The sequence below is a fragment of the Podarcis melisellensis genome (assembly GCF_964234715.1).
Source record: "Podarcis melisellensis genome assembly, chromosome: 2".
NCBI lineage: Eukaryota > Metazoa > Chordata > Lepidosauria > Squamata > Lacertidae > Podarcis > Podarcis melisellensis.
Window position 1 is genome coordinate 57,020,495 of NC_138529.1, and position 13,139 is coordinate 57,033,633.

At 46.8% G+C, this 13,139-nt stretch overlaps 1 protein-coding gene across 2 annotated transcripts in view; it reads left to right on the plus strand.

Annotated features, from left to right (window-relative positions):
* Window positions 1–3,193, plus strand: part of SEC24A (SEC24 homolog A, COPII coat complex component) — a 34,586-nt gene extending 31,393 nt beyond the window's left edge. For both annotated transcript variants that reach the window (XM_081893137.1, XM_081893136.1), the window contains exon 23: window positions 63–3,193. In XM_081893137.1, coding sequence (XP_081749263.1) covers window positions 63–177 — 115 coding nt within the window. In that variant the 3' untranslated portion in view covers window positions 178–3,193. The remainder of the gene's footprint in view (window positions 1–62) is intronic.
* Window positions 3,194–13,139: the final 9,946 nt, after the last annotated feature.

Genomic DNA, 13,139 nt, shown 5'->3' on the forward strand with positions numbered 1-13,139 from the left:
CTAGGAATAAATCATTAAAAAGTGTTGACGCTCATGAAATTCTGTTTGCTTTTATTTTTAAGGGATGAAAGTCCATGGAAACCAAGTTTCCTGCAAAATATGATAGAAGACAGAACAGAATCTGCATTATCGTACTATGAGTTCCTTTTGCATATTCAGCAGCAAGTGAATAAATGAGCCCCTTTCAAAGGACCGTTCCTGCATACAGAACACTTGTGCTTGTAATGCTCCTATAAAGTTTTTGGCCTGATGCAGTTGATGAGAATCTCACTGTGATTTTCAGAAAGAAAGGAAAAACAAAGCAAATAAAGGACCACCAAATCTTGTACTTCAAACAATTAAAATCCATTTGAACATGTTGGATGCCTTTTTAATTTGCTGCAGAATGTTTCACTGTAAGTAGCATTATAAAGGCAATATTGAAGAGCTGAACCTTTATACAAGATTTTTTTTGTTCAAAATACTATGTTTCTAACTTTTTGTTTTGTTTTTCTGCTTTGTTTTGCTGCTATATTTCAAACCTCCCAAGACTGAGTTGCAGGGAAACTATATTGTCTTGATTTATACAATATGTATCACTAATTTTTTAAAAAATACATTTTTAAAGAAGCAATGAAACAATTCGTGGTGAACAAAATATTTAATGAACTTAGTTTCTAGTGCTTTTCAAAATGGATTATGATAAGCAAGGCAGAGTAAACGTGAAGGGATTTGGCTGGATTTAAATGAATATGAAACAATTCATTTAAAAAGCTTTAAGATGCACCAGTATTCTAGTACCTGAAAGAACCATGAACTTGCACTATGTCCATTGAGAATTATAATCACATGGCCTGAATTGGCTACAAAAATGGTGACCATGGATTCTTGTCTTCGATAGTAACATGATGTGTGTAAGTCTTAATTCATTAATTGAAAGTAAATAGGGGAACAGACTGTCCAACCAAAAGTCATGGATTGCATTTGATTAAATATAAAGTCACATTTTTATATTCAGTTAAGATTTTTAATACGAGTGCTTAATGGTGATACTAAGCCATAATCATCACGTTAAAAACAGTGTTGAGTAACTTGTCTAAAATCCAGATGAGCATCTAACATTCTGCCATTTAAAATTGAAAAAATGCAGGGAAGAATTTTTGTGGCTTTAATGGAAAAAGATATCAGAAATCCCGCTTAATTGGCAATAATCCCATTTTCTGCATAGTATAAGCAAGAATAATAAACGTTAGTTTTACTCATACCCAGGAAACTACTGTGAAATAAATCATGGCAAACAGCAGTAGTGTTTTTATGTAGATTACCATACAAGCAGCCAGCATTGGTATCATCCTTCATCCATGGTAGAACTTCAACTTGTAGCTGTCTTGGATTTCTATTTTCTCTCACACCTCTTCTCCTCTCCCAAGAAAAGTGGATCGGAAATATATTTCCATTGCACTTCTTCCTTGGTGTTCCTTTTATGGAATGATACTTTGCAGCCATTTTTTCAGACCGTTGCTTTTGTTCAGTTATAGAAGATTAACTGAAATGTCCTCAGTGACGGGCATGGGTAAGCATTACATGCACAAAAAGCCACTAAAGTTCTCTAAAGAACTGTGGTGTTTATAAACCAGCATTTCGAATCGGAATACCAACTCTTATCTACTTCTAACAACATTGTCTGCTAATCTATCCAGTGTATCAGAGTGGTCTATAAAAAGTTGCTTATAGAATTGTTTACTTTCATGTTACAGGTGGGGGTGAATCTCCCTCTTCAAAAGGGATTAAATACCTGTTGAAATCTGCAAAAGAGAAGTTCCTTATTGCTGGTGTCATTCTTTTTTTTATAGTAGTAATCCAGTTATGGAAGTTGCTATAGAATGATATGCACATTTTCAGCATGTGATCATAATGCAGTGTGTGCTTGTGTGTACTGGAAATCAAAACCTGAATATTATTATTTTGACCATAGTTCCATTGACTCTTCTAAACAAAAGTGTACAAAATATACCAAGAACAATTTGTGCATAGATTGTGTGCTTAGATTATTTTTCTGGCTCAGGCACAGGTACTGTGGATGGATAACAAATGCATCCAGCACCCCTTTGGTCAGTAACTGCTCCCTATGCTGCACGCATAATATTTTGAACAGATAACTGGTGTCACCAGGCTTGACAGCACTCCTTGGGGTGGTGGGTGCCCTTAAATGTAGCACCGTGCCCAGCTATCTCCTGTGCATAAAGATACTTTGCTTGAAGAGTGTGTCATGGGGTGTGTGTATTTCAAACGTGGTTTCACTTCCTGTAAGACAGGATGATAGGCCTTGACTGAACTAGCCTACCTGAGGGAGAAAATGATTTCAAGAATAAATCCCTAATCTCCACCTCTTTAACAAAAATACAAAGGATGGTGAGCACATTATACTGTCTGGATAGTAATGCTTTTTAGAATGTTCATACTCTTTTTTGCAATGTTGAATTGCAATTGAATTTCCTCATGATGGACAAAACTACATCTGCTTCAAGTTGTACTCCTTTTTTAATAATAGGGATTGCAGGGCAGACCCATGTGTAAAATTGCCTATGCTATACTTTTACTTACAACTGTCTCTTTTAAGATCTGTCACAACTTAACTAGGCAAGAATGGCCCTGATGCTTCCATCTTAGCTTGGCAGTTCACAACAGATGTTCTCTATTTTTCTAGTTTTAAGATTTTTAAACAATTTAGTATGATTGATGGATATGTTAAATTCAGTCAGCATCAAAACCATCCATTTTAATTAGCCTTTACATTTCTGTAATTTCATAATTTGCAATAATGATGAGGTTTATTTTTATTCAAAATTAATTTAACAGAATATATAATCATACAGAATGTGAAGGGACCATCAAATGTGACATAAAGCTTCTGTCCACCAGTTACAGATTAAATCCTTACGTAGTAAATTTGATTTTGTAAAGTAGTGTAAAATATTGTAATATTAATCCTTGTTTTCTGAACTCAGACATTGATATTCGGTGTGAAATTGTAAACCATGCTCTTCTGAAATTGGAGGCAAGGTTTTACTTGTTCCCCTTTTTACAGTTTGTAATTTTCACTGTTTTATTCCTGTATAAAGTCATTTGTAACACATGCAAATGCTTATTTTAGCTGTGCTAATTTATCAAATTTGGCTACTCAATAAAATTAATTGAAAGAGCTCACACAGAACTTCATCAGTCCTTTTTACAAACAGAAGTTGGACGCCACAGGAAACTTGGCAGCGTTAGTGCCATAGCCAGGCTTGAAGCCAGACTGGAATGGATCAAAGGAATCAGTTTCCTACCAAGTACAGTGGTACCTCGGGTTAAGTACTTAATTCGTTCTGGAGGTCCGTTCTTAACCTGAAACTGTTCTTAACCTGAGGTACCACTTTAGCTAATGGGGCCTCCCACTGCCACTGCACCACCACCACACAATTTCTGTTCTCATCCTGAAGCAAAGTGCTTAACCTGAGGTACTATTTCTGGGTTAGCGGAGTCTAACCTCAAGCGTCTATAAACTGAAGCATCTGTAACCCGAGGTACCATTGTATGCCTGAAGCTGGACTGCCATCGCCTTCCTGGCCACCTTGCCCCAAAAGGAAATATTCACCATTGTGCAATAGATTAACACTTCTGGGTCCAAGTAGGTTTTCTTGAGGAGATGCATCACTGCCTCCTCTATGACAGATGGTACTCCTCACTCTCTATTGAAGAATTAATCACTTCCTGAACCCACCTAATCAACTCCCTGCAGCTAGCTCTAAGAAGCCAGAATCGGCAAGGGATAATGAGACCTGTGGTCAGCTACACTTCTCTAAACAGCTTGCCCACACCCTTAGGTTGCAATAATCTAAACTTATCCAATGCTCCAGATGCCTTAGTTGGACTTAGTGTACCCACGAGGATACTGCCTACCACCCTATTCACAAAAAGTTGCAAGTAGAGAGTCATTAGTGCACATAAAGGAGCTTAAAAGCAAATGTCTTCATTATATAACACACACACACACCAGGAAAAACTAAAAGTTTGTTTAGGGGGTGGTATGGGCATTGGCACAACACTTATTTAGAAGGAGGGGAGGAATGAAGGATAAAAAACGAGCAAGTAAAAGCGTAATATGTTGTACAAATGTTAATGCTGCAATCCTATGCTTGCTTGTTTGGATTACAGCCACTGAATATAATGTAAATATGCATAAGATTTGGGGGTGCATGGATTTTACAAAATCTCAGGAAAGAGCATTTACAATAGCAAGGTATATTTCACCAAAACTTTAAAAACAACCAGAAACTATCAGGTATACACAACCCCCACAAAAGACGTGTCATGGCATCCTTGGCACCCATTTGTATATCGACTCTATTGCTGTTTTTTGTTTAATTGAAAAGCATAGGTTTAATGCAATTTATGAATGTTATCCTCTAGCTGTATGGATTTCTACATTTAGGAAACAACCAGTCTATAATAGCATAGCAGGATGGGACAGCATTCCTTACTTGTGTAACCATAGAAGTGTGAGTAGAAGACTTGCGTGTTTATGCAGAGATTGCTGGTGGGGGTGGTGAGTGCAGGAAACAAAAACAACCCCTAATTGGTTTTGAGGATCTAGAGAGCAGTGGAAAGAAAGTAGAATGGGAACACATGGAATTAAATGGAAGGTGCCTATGTCTTTTTGTGTTATCTTTGGAACACATTAACACAATGACACAGTCGCTTTCTCAAATTACTTGACAAGGCTTTAGAACTTCTAAAATCACCCTTCAAGAATTCCAGTAAGAATGGTGCAGTCCCTTTTATATTCAGACAAAAATATGGTGATCTCTAAATCAAAATATTGCAATTACAAAGGTGTGACAAAACAAATTTAAGCCACAGAAGAGGTGGCTAAGTGTGACATGTTTTATTGCAACAGTAGGGTTTTGAAATGGGCACTAATATTTTAACTTCTAAGTTATTAGCTGGACCAAATGATCTCACCTGCTAGACTTTTTTTTTTATCCATATGACGACACTGTCTGTAAATGACTTCACTGTTGTAGTTAAGTGTTCCTGTAAATGTGTATGTGCTAGTCTTTTTGTAAGCAGAGGGAATTCATGGTTCTGCCTGAGGAGGGAGAATATGAACCATAGAAAAATATTTCTCCTAACAGTACTAGGAAGACTGATGCTGTAGTAAGTTTATTAGTACAGTGGTACCTCGGTTTACACACTTAATCTGTTCCAGAAGTCCGTTCTTAAACCGAGGTGCGCTTTCCCTAATGAGGCCTCCCGCCGCCGGTGCCCTTCCACCATTCGGATTCCATTCTTAGACCGAGGTAAAGTTCGCAAACTGGGACACTACTTCCGGTTTTGCGGAGTTTATAAACTGAATAGTTCGTAAACAGGGCTGTTCTTAAACCGAGGTACGGCTGTATAGAATTGTAGAGTCGGAAGGGACACAAAGGGTCATTGAGTCCAGCTCCCTGCAATGCAGGAATCACTGCTAAAGAATTCCTGACAGATGGCCATCCAACCTGTTTACTACATTTGAGGTTTTGGTCTACCACCTTCCCAGGTAGTCTGTTCCACTGTCAAACAGCTCTTACCATCAGAGGACTTTGTCTATCTGCAAAACAGCTCTTAGGTTTGGAACTCCAAGCAAGATGACAGAAAGCATGGTTTAATTCTAACAGTGTCATTTTTAACACTCCATAGTAAGGAACACTTTATTATATTTTAAGTGCTGGTGTTTATGATTTCACATGTCAAATTCTGGAGGGTCTGCTTTAGGGTTGTGAAAGAGTAAAGAGATTAATGTATATTTTGTAATTTTATGCATGAGAAACATCTTTGTATGCATTGCATAGCTGAGTCAGTTTACACTTTGAGCCTTGGAACAATCTTAGATTTCTTAACTAAATACAGCTCTTCCTGCTTTTATCTTGGACATCCCAGACCCCCAGGCATCCAGGTGTTTTTAGACACTCATGATAGGAGAGTCAAAACCTTGTATGTGTGTACTTGCTGCTCTGTTTAATATATGTTTCCATAAAAGACCACAAGCTTCTATGAGAGATGTGCTGATTAGCAGGCATTTTCTCGAAGACGCTAAGAGCTATGAAAACGGGATCTGAATGAGACAAACCCTTAAAATATGGGCAAGTTATCTGTATTTCCTCAGATAAAGATGCACGTTGCTCAAAATTGCTTAAAACGGTATATTACTTTTATACGAGCAAAATGGGTGCCTGATAATTTTTCTTTAAAGAAAACAAAAGGCTGTTGTCAGGGTTTCAGGGAGAGAAGAGCAGATGGGGGAGGAGACAGAGAGCGAGGGGGAAGAATCCCAGAGAGATGAGGAGGAGGATGACGATGACCAAAGGTCGTCCATGAGTCTGTCCAGTGAGTCAGAGGACTCCCAAAAGGGAGCCCCCCTGGTCAGACCAAAGGGAGGCCAAGGGGGAAGCAGTGAGGAGCAGGGGAGCGAAGGGAGAAACCCCAGTGGGAGTTGGACACCGGAGCCGGCTTCTCAGCCGGAACGGAGTGAAGGGGGTGGAGTTACCAGTGTGTCAGAGGGAGCAGAGCAAGAAGGAGACAGGGGAAGGAGATCGGAGCAGGACGCTCAGCCGGAGGGGGTGGAGAGTAGCACCGGGAGCAGTGTAGCGGTCGAGAGAAAGGTCAGAAGCAACGTACGCGCGCCAAGTTCAAATGTAGAGGCGCGCGGAAGTGAGGAGAGCCCTGGGGAGGAGCCCGGCCCCAAAGCGAGAAGGAGGGGGGCAGAGGCATCAGAGGATTCAGCCTCGGGCGAGTCCCGGCGAGGGGGAACCCAGGGGGGCAGAAAGACCCTGCGGAAAAGGAAGGAGAGGAAGAGGTGGTCCAGCACAAGCCTCTTAAATTGGTGCCGAGGCGGTACGGATTCAGAGGGGACTTCAGCGGTCTAACGTTACAGACGTAGAGTCACAAAGATGGAATGTAAACGCAACCATGATCTTCAATAAAGACTTTCTGTAAATAAACCGGATTGGAGTTGGGTCTCTTGTGAGCTGGGACCAGACGGGTGGCTCTGACAGTAAGTCCCCTCACCAGAACGCAAAAATTTTTTTTTTTTTTTGCAAAGCTCACCAACGGGAGCAGCCATGAGCGCGGAGGAACAGCTGCTTACGCTGAGGAATCAGGTTACCGAACTCACAGCTGCAGTCATTGCATCGCAGAAGAAGAATGACGAACTGGACAAGGCTTGCCAGGACCTGCGAACAAGGTGGGAGCAGGCAAGCAGGGCAGGGGTCCCGGGTTCCAGATCGGAGGGAGTTGCACTTGGACGGCGGGGGGGGCGCCCTAGTTACGCACTTTAATGGCAACCTGCAAGACTACCCTAACTTCAGGGCAGACGTCGTGTATGCACTGCATTTGCTCCGTCATGATTTTAAAGATGAGGAGGAGAGAGTGGGGTTCATAATTTCGCATCTGCATGGGGAGGCCAGAGCTTGGTTGCGCAATTTGTGGCGCGAAGATGGCCCTGCCCGCCGCAATTCTGATGAATTTATTAAAGCGATGGATGCTTGTTTCCAGTCCTCTGTGGATGTGGATATTGCTCGTAGGCAGATGCACGGACTGCGGCAAGGCAAAGCCACTGTACGTCAATATCATTCCAAGTTCTTTGCATTACTAACTGCGTTGGGCTGGGAGAAGGATAGTAAACCCGTCAGAGATCTTTTCTGGGAAGGTCTTAGCCCCCCCGTCAAGGATGAGATCGCCAGAGGAGATAGACCCCAGACCCTGGAAGACGTAGTGCAACGGGCTTTGGCTATCGGAATACGACATGAGGGACGCCCGTGGCACGAGGGGGAGGGACCCCAGGCGCGTGCACCAGCGAGAACCCCCCCTTTTGTCCCCAGGGACTTCAGCCAGACGCACCCCTCGCCCTTGGGGAGGCAAGGAGAAGAGCCGATGGAAATTGGTGGTGCTAGGGCTCAGACACCATCCAGAGCCCCTGTTTCCGGTGCAGTGAAGGCGAAGCCTCCTAGAGGGACCAGGAAATGTTACATCTGTGACAGTGCACAGCATATGGCGAAAGAGTGCCCCCAGAGGCTCCAAAAACACACTGCAGCTCTAGCAACAGTGGCAGCGGAAGTGGTGCAAAGAGAGCAGCCTCAGGGAAACGACAGTGCCTGGCTGGAAGCGGAGCTACTGGGGCTCAGCCAGGCGAATCTGTAGAACAGTCCCCAGCACCCTTGCAACGCACAGACCCTTTACCACCCAAACCAGCAGTGCAACTCACTGCGACCCTTCAGCTGCCAAATGGACAATCCCTGGAAGTTCCCATCACGATTGATTCAGGGAGCAATGCGGATTTTGTGGGAATACAATTTGTCAAGCAGCATAGCATAGCGCTCCTGCCTGCATCGACGCCTCTGAACGTGGTCACAGTGGACGGCAGGAAATTGCTGGGAGGGCAAGTTGTGCAGCAGACGCCTCCCATGGTGATGCAGATTGGAAATCATCGAGAAGTCATTAGCTTCAATGTCACCCACCTGTCAGACACGCCCATTGTGTTAGGCATGAGTTGGCTGGAGAGGCATAGTCCCGCTGTAGCGTGGTACCAGCGGCAAATCACCTTCTGCTCATCGTATTGTGCTCAGCATTGCATCCAAACCAATCAGGAGGAAGGAGCTGAGCAGCAACTGCACCTGGGCATGGTGCAGGCAGTGCCTCACAAGTACGAGGGATTCTTGGAGGTTTTCTGTGAGAAAGAAGCTGACAAGTTGCCGCCTCACAGGCCTTACGACTGTGCGATCGACCTGGTGCCAGGGGCGCAGCTGCCAACTGCAAAGCTGTATTCCATGTCTGAGGACGAAATGCAAGAGCTCAGAGAGTTCATAGAGCATAATCTGAAGCGCGGGTTCATCCGGGAATCCAAAGCAGTGGGAGGCAGTCCTGTTTTCTTTGTGAAGAAGAAAGACACGCCCCAAAAAAGACTCATTGTGGACTATCGATTCATAAACAGACTGACTAAGCCCAAGGCCTTTCCCATGCCCAAGATTGACGACCTCCTAGCGACCGTTAGGAAGGGTAAAATCTTCACCAAGTTGGATTTGCGTGGAGCGTACAACCTCATCCGCATCCGGAAGGGCGATGAGTGGAAGACTGCCATGTTCACGCCTCTAGGCACGTATGAATACAGAGTTATGCCGTTTGGTCTCCAAAATGGCAGCCACGTTTTCCAAGCATTTATGCATCACGTGTTGGCGGGACTCCTCTACAAGAAGTGTGTATGTTTTCTCGACGACATCCTGATTTTCTCGGAATCGCCGGAAGCTCACGAGAAGGATGTAAAGGAGGTCCTACAGAGGTTGCGGGAGCACAGGCTGTACGCCAAGTTGGAGAAGTGCCAGTTTGATGTGATGGAGGTGGATTTCCTTGGCTACAAGCTGTCCGACGAGGGGCTGGCCATGGACAGAGTCAAGGTCCAAGCGGTGTTGGACTGGAAGAGCCCACGCAATCGGAAGGAAGTCCAGAGATTCATCGGATTTGCCAATTTTTATCGCAAATTCATCAAAGGTTTTGCAAATGAGACGGCAGCAATCACGGACACCCTCAGTTCCAAGAAGAAGAAGTTCGCTTGGACGGAACAGGCAGAGCGCTCTTTTCGGAAGCTTAAAAGCCTCTTCGCCTCCGAGGAGCAGCTACTGCACGTGAATCCCGGCAGGCCCATGCGGGTGGAAACCGACGCGTCAGACAGAGCGGTTGGAGCCGTCCTTCTGCAGGAGGATCCGCAAGGCAAAGGGAGGCCGGGCGCCTTCTACTCCCGGAAGCTCAGCAAGACGGAGCGGAACTACACCATATGGGACAGGGAGCTGTTGGCCATTCATGCAGCTTTCAAAGCGTGGCGACACTTCCTCATAGGAGCCAAGCACACAGTGCAGGTCCGCACGGATCACAAGAACTTAGAGTATTGGCGAACGGCAAAGCTGCAGACCCAAAGACACATGCGCTGGGCAGAATTCTTTGCGGATTTCGACTTCAAAATAGAATACATCCCGGGGGACTCCAATGTTATAGCAGACACACTCTCCAGGAAACCGCAATACCTTGAGGAGACGACACCAATTGCAGCGAAGCACATTTTCGCACCGCAGGCGTGGGCGTGCGCTGCCATCGCAGTCGACCTGGACGCGGTGCGACGCGCGTTGCAAGCGGATCAATTTGCACAGTCCAAGATGGAGGAGCTGCGCAGTGGGTCGCAAAGAGACGATGAGTTCCAGTTGCGGGACGGGCTCTTAACTCGCAAGGGTGCCCTCTACGTGCCAAACGACGAACTTCGCGCAAAGGTTCTGCAGCAATTGCACGACGCCCCCAGTGCGGGCCACTTCGGCAAGGAGAAGACAATAGAATTAGTGGCCAGGGATTTTTGGTGGCCCCAGATGCGGGGAGAGGTGGCGGATTACGTCGCCAGGTGTGACACCTGTCAGAGGTCCAAACCAGTACACCAGAAGCCGGCGGGATTGCTGGAACCGCTGGAAACGCCGCAGCAGCCGTGGGAGAGGGTAGCACTGGACTTTGTTACTGACCTGCAAAGCTCCAGGGGCAAGACGGCGGTGCTGGTGGTTGTGGACTTGTTCACCAAGATGGCGCACTTCATTCCTTGTGCCAAGGTGGCGACGGCAGAACAGACCGCCAAACTCTTCATCGACCACGTGTTCAGAGTGCATGGACTACCGCAGTCCGTCCTGTCCGACAGGGGGCGCCAATTTGTTTCCAACTTCTGGCAGAAGCTTCTGGGTATCCTGCACGTCAAGATCGACCTAGCGTCGGCGAGACATCCACAGACCAACGGCCAAGCAGAGAGGGTCAACGCGATCATGCAGCAGTACCTGAGGTGTTACGCCAATCAGCGACCCGCAGCGTGGGTGGACTACCTGCCGATGGCTGAGTTTGCCTACAACAACACAAAGCACGCATCGACCGGGGTGACGCCGTTCTTCGCCAACAATGGCCGTCATCCCAGAACCTTTCCGAGGCTTATAGCACCAGGAGAGGGGGTGCCTCAAGAGGCCGACCAGTTCGCAGCAGAGATGCAAGAGGTGCACGAGGAGCTGCGGAGACATTTGGAGCTGGCCAAACAAGCCTATAAGGTGCAGGCGGACAAACACAGAAGGGCGGGAGAGGACATCCAGGTGGGGGACTGGGTATGGTTAGCGGCCCAAGCGATGCCAGCCAGATCGTTAGCCAAGAAGAAGCTAGGACACAGGCAGCTAGGACCATACCAAGTTGAGGCTAGGATCAATCCTGTAGCATTTCGCCTGGCCCTTCCAGAAGGCTCCAGAGTGCACCCGGTCTTTCATAGGTCGGTGCTCACTCCCTACAAGGCCCCGCACAGGTTTCAAGAGTCAGAAACAGTACCAGACCCACGCAAAGGGTCACCCAAGAGGGGGGGGTCGCCTAGGGCCGAACCCCTCAACGAGGTCACAGAGATACTGGACTCGAGATGGGGGGAAGAGGGGGTTGAATACTTTCTCGCCAGAGAGGGCACCCCAGCCACTGCCAATAGTTGGGTGCCGGGCTACGCGTTAGACGAACCCCTTTTGAAGGAAGAGTTCCATGCACTTTTCCCACATAGACCCATGCCAGCTGAGTACTTTGATGACTGGCTTTTCACACCCACATTGTCAGATAGCACGTTCAGGGGTTTCTCTTCCTCCGAGGAAAGAACACCAGAATCAAGCCCGCCCAGGGGATCGTGCTCGGGGGTGGACACGGAAACCCCTTATTGGTGGGAGGAGCAACCAGAGGAGGAATGGCGTAAGAGGTGGATGATGGGTCCTTGGCGGGCAGCACCAGAGGAAGTAGCAATGGAAGAAGAGACTGAGATGGCTTTGGGTGAAGAACCCGAGTTCGAACACACATACACAGAACTGCCAGCAGAGAACCTTGACGTAGACGACCTGTATCCTGAGCCTACCCCCGAAGAGCCGCAGTTTCCACAACCGGCACCCGTCGAGCGGGAGGGGGGAAGGGGGGGCTTCGAGGGGGGGATGGATGTCAGGGTTTCAGGGAGAGAAGAGCAGATGGGGGAGGAGACAGAGAGCGAGGGGGAAGAATCCCAGAGAGATGAGGAGGAGGATGACGATGACCAAAGGTCGTCCATGAGTCTGGTCAGACCAAAGGGAGGCCAAGGGGGAAGCAGTGAGGAGCAGGGGAGCGAAGGGAGAAACCCCAGTGGGAGTTGGACACCGGAGCCGGCTTCTCAGCCGGAACGGAGTGAAGGGGGTGGAGTTACCAGTGTGTCAGAGGGAGCAGAGCAAGAAGGAGACAGGGGAAGGAGATCGGAGCAGGACGCTCAGCCGGAGGGGGTGGAGAGTAGCACCGGGAGCAGTGTAGCGGTCGAGAGAAAGGTCAGAAGCAACGTACGCGCGCCAAGTTCAAATGTAGAGGCGCGCGGAAGTGAGGAGAGCCCTGGGGAGGAGCCCAGCCCCAAAGCGAGAAGGAGGGGGGCAGAGGCATCAGAGGATTCAGCCTCGGGCGAGTCCCAGCGAGGGGGAACCCAGGGGGGCAGAAAGACCCTGCGGAAAAGGAAGGAGAGGAAGAGGTGGTCCAGCACAAGCCTCTTAAATTGGTGCCGAGGCGGTACGGATTCAGAGGGGACTTCAGCGGTCTAACGTTACAGACGTAGAGTCACAAAGATGGAATGTAAACGCAACCATGATCTTCAATAAAGACTTTCTGTAAATAAACCGGATTGGAGTTGGGTCTCTTGTGAGCTGGGACCAGACGGGTGGCTCTGACAGCTGTTTAAAAAACGAAAAAAATAAACACTAAAATTTGTGTTTCAATATGAGAAAGGCAAAAGTAAAAATCGATATGCAATAGCTGTTGGCAGTTGTTCGTTCATAAATTGAGATCAGGCTATTCAGCTTGGATGCTGGGCTAATAAATGTTAACTCCAAAAATAAATCCGATTGTGGACTTCTGGTGCATAGGATTTGCAGACTACATTTCCTCGAGTAACTGTCGTATTTTTCTGTGTCACTCCCCCAAATACATTTGTAGAGTCAGGTTTGAAGATGCCACCATCTCCTGCATTAGGACAAATGCTACAGCGTGGAGCGATTGTGACACCCACCCACCCTTGCTGTATGAGGTCATTGCATACGCCT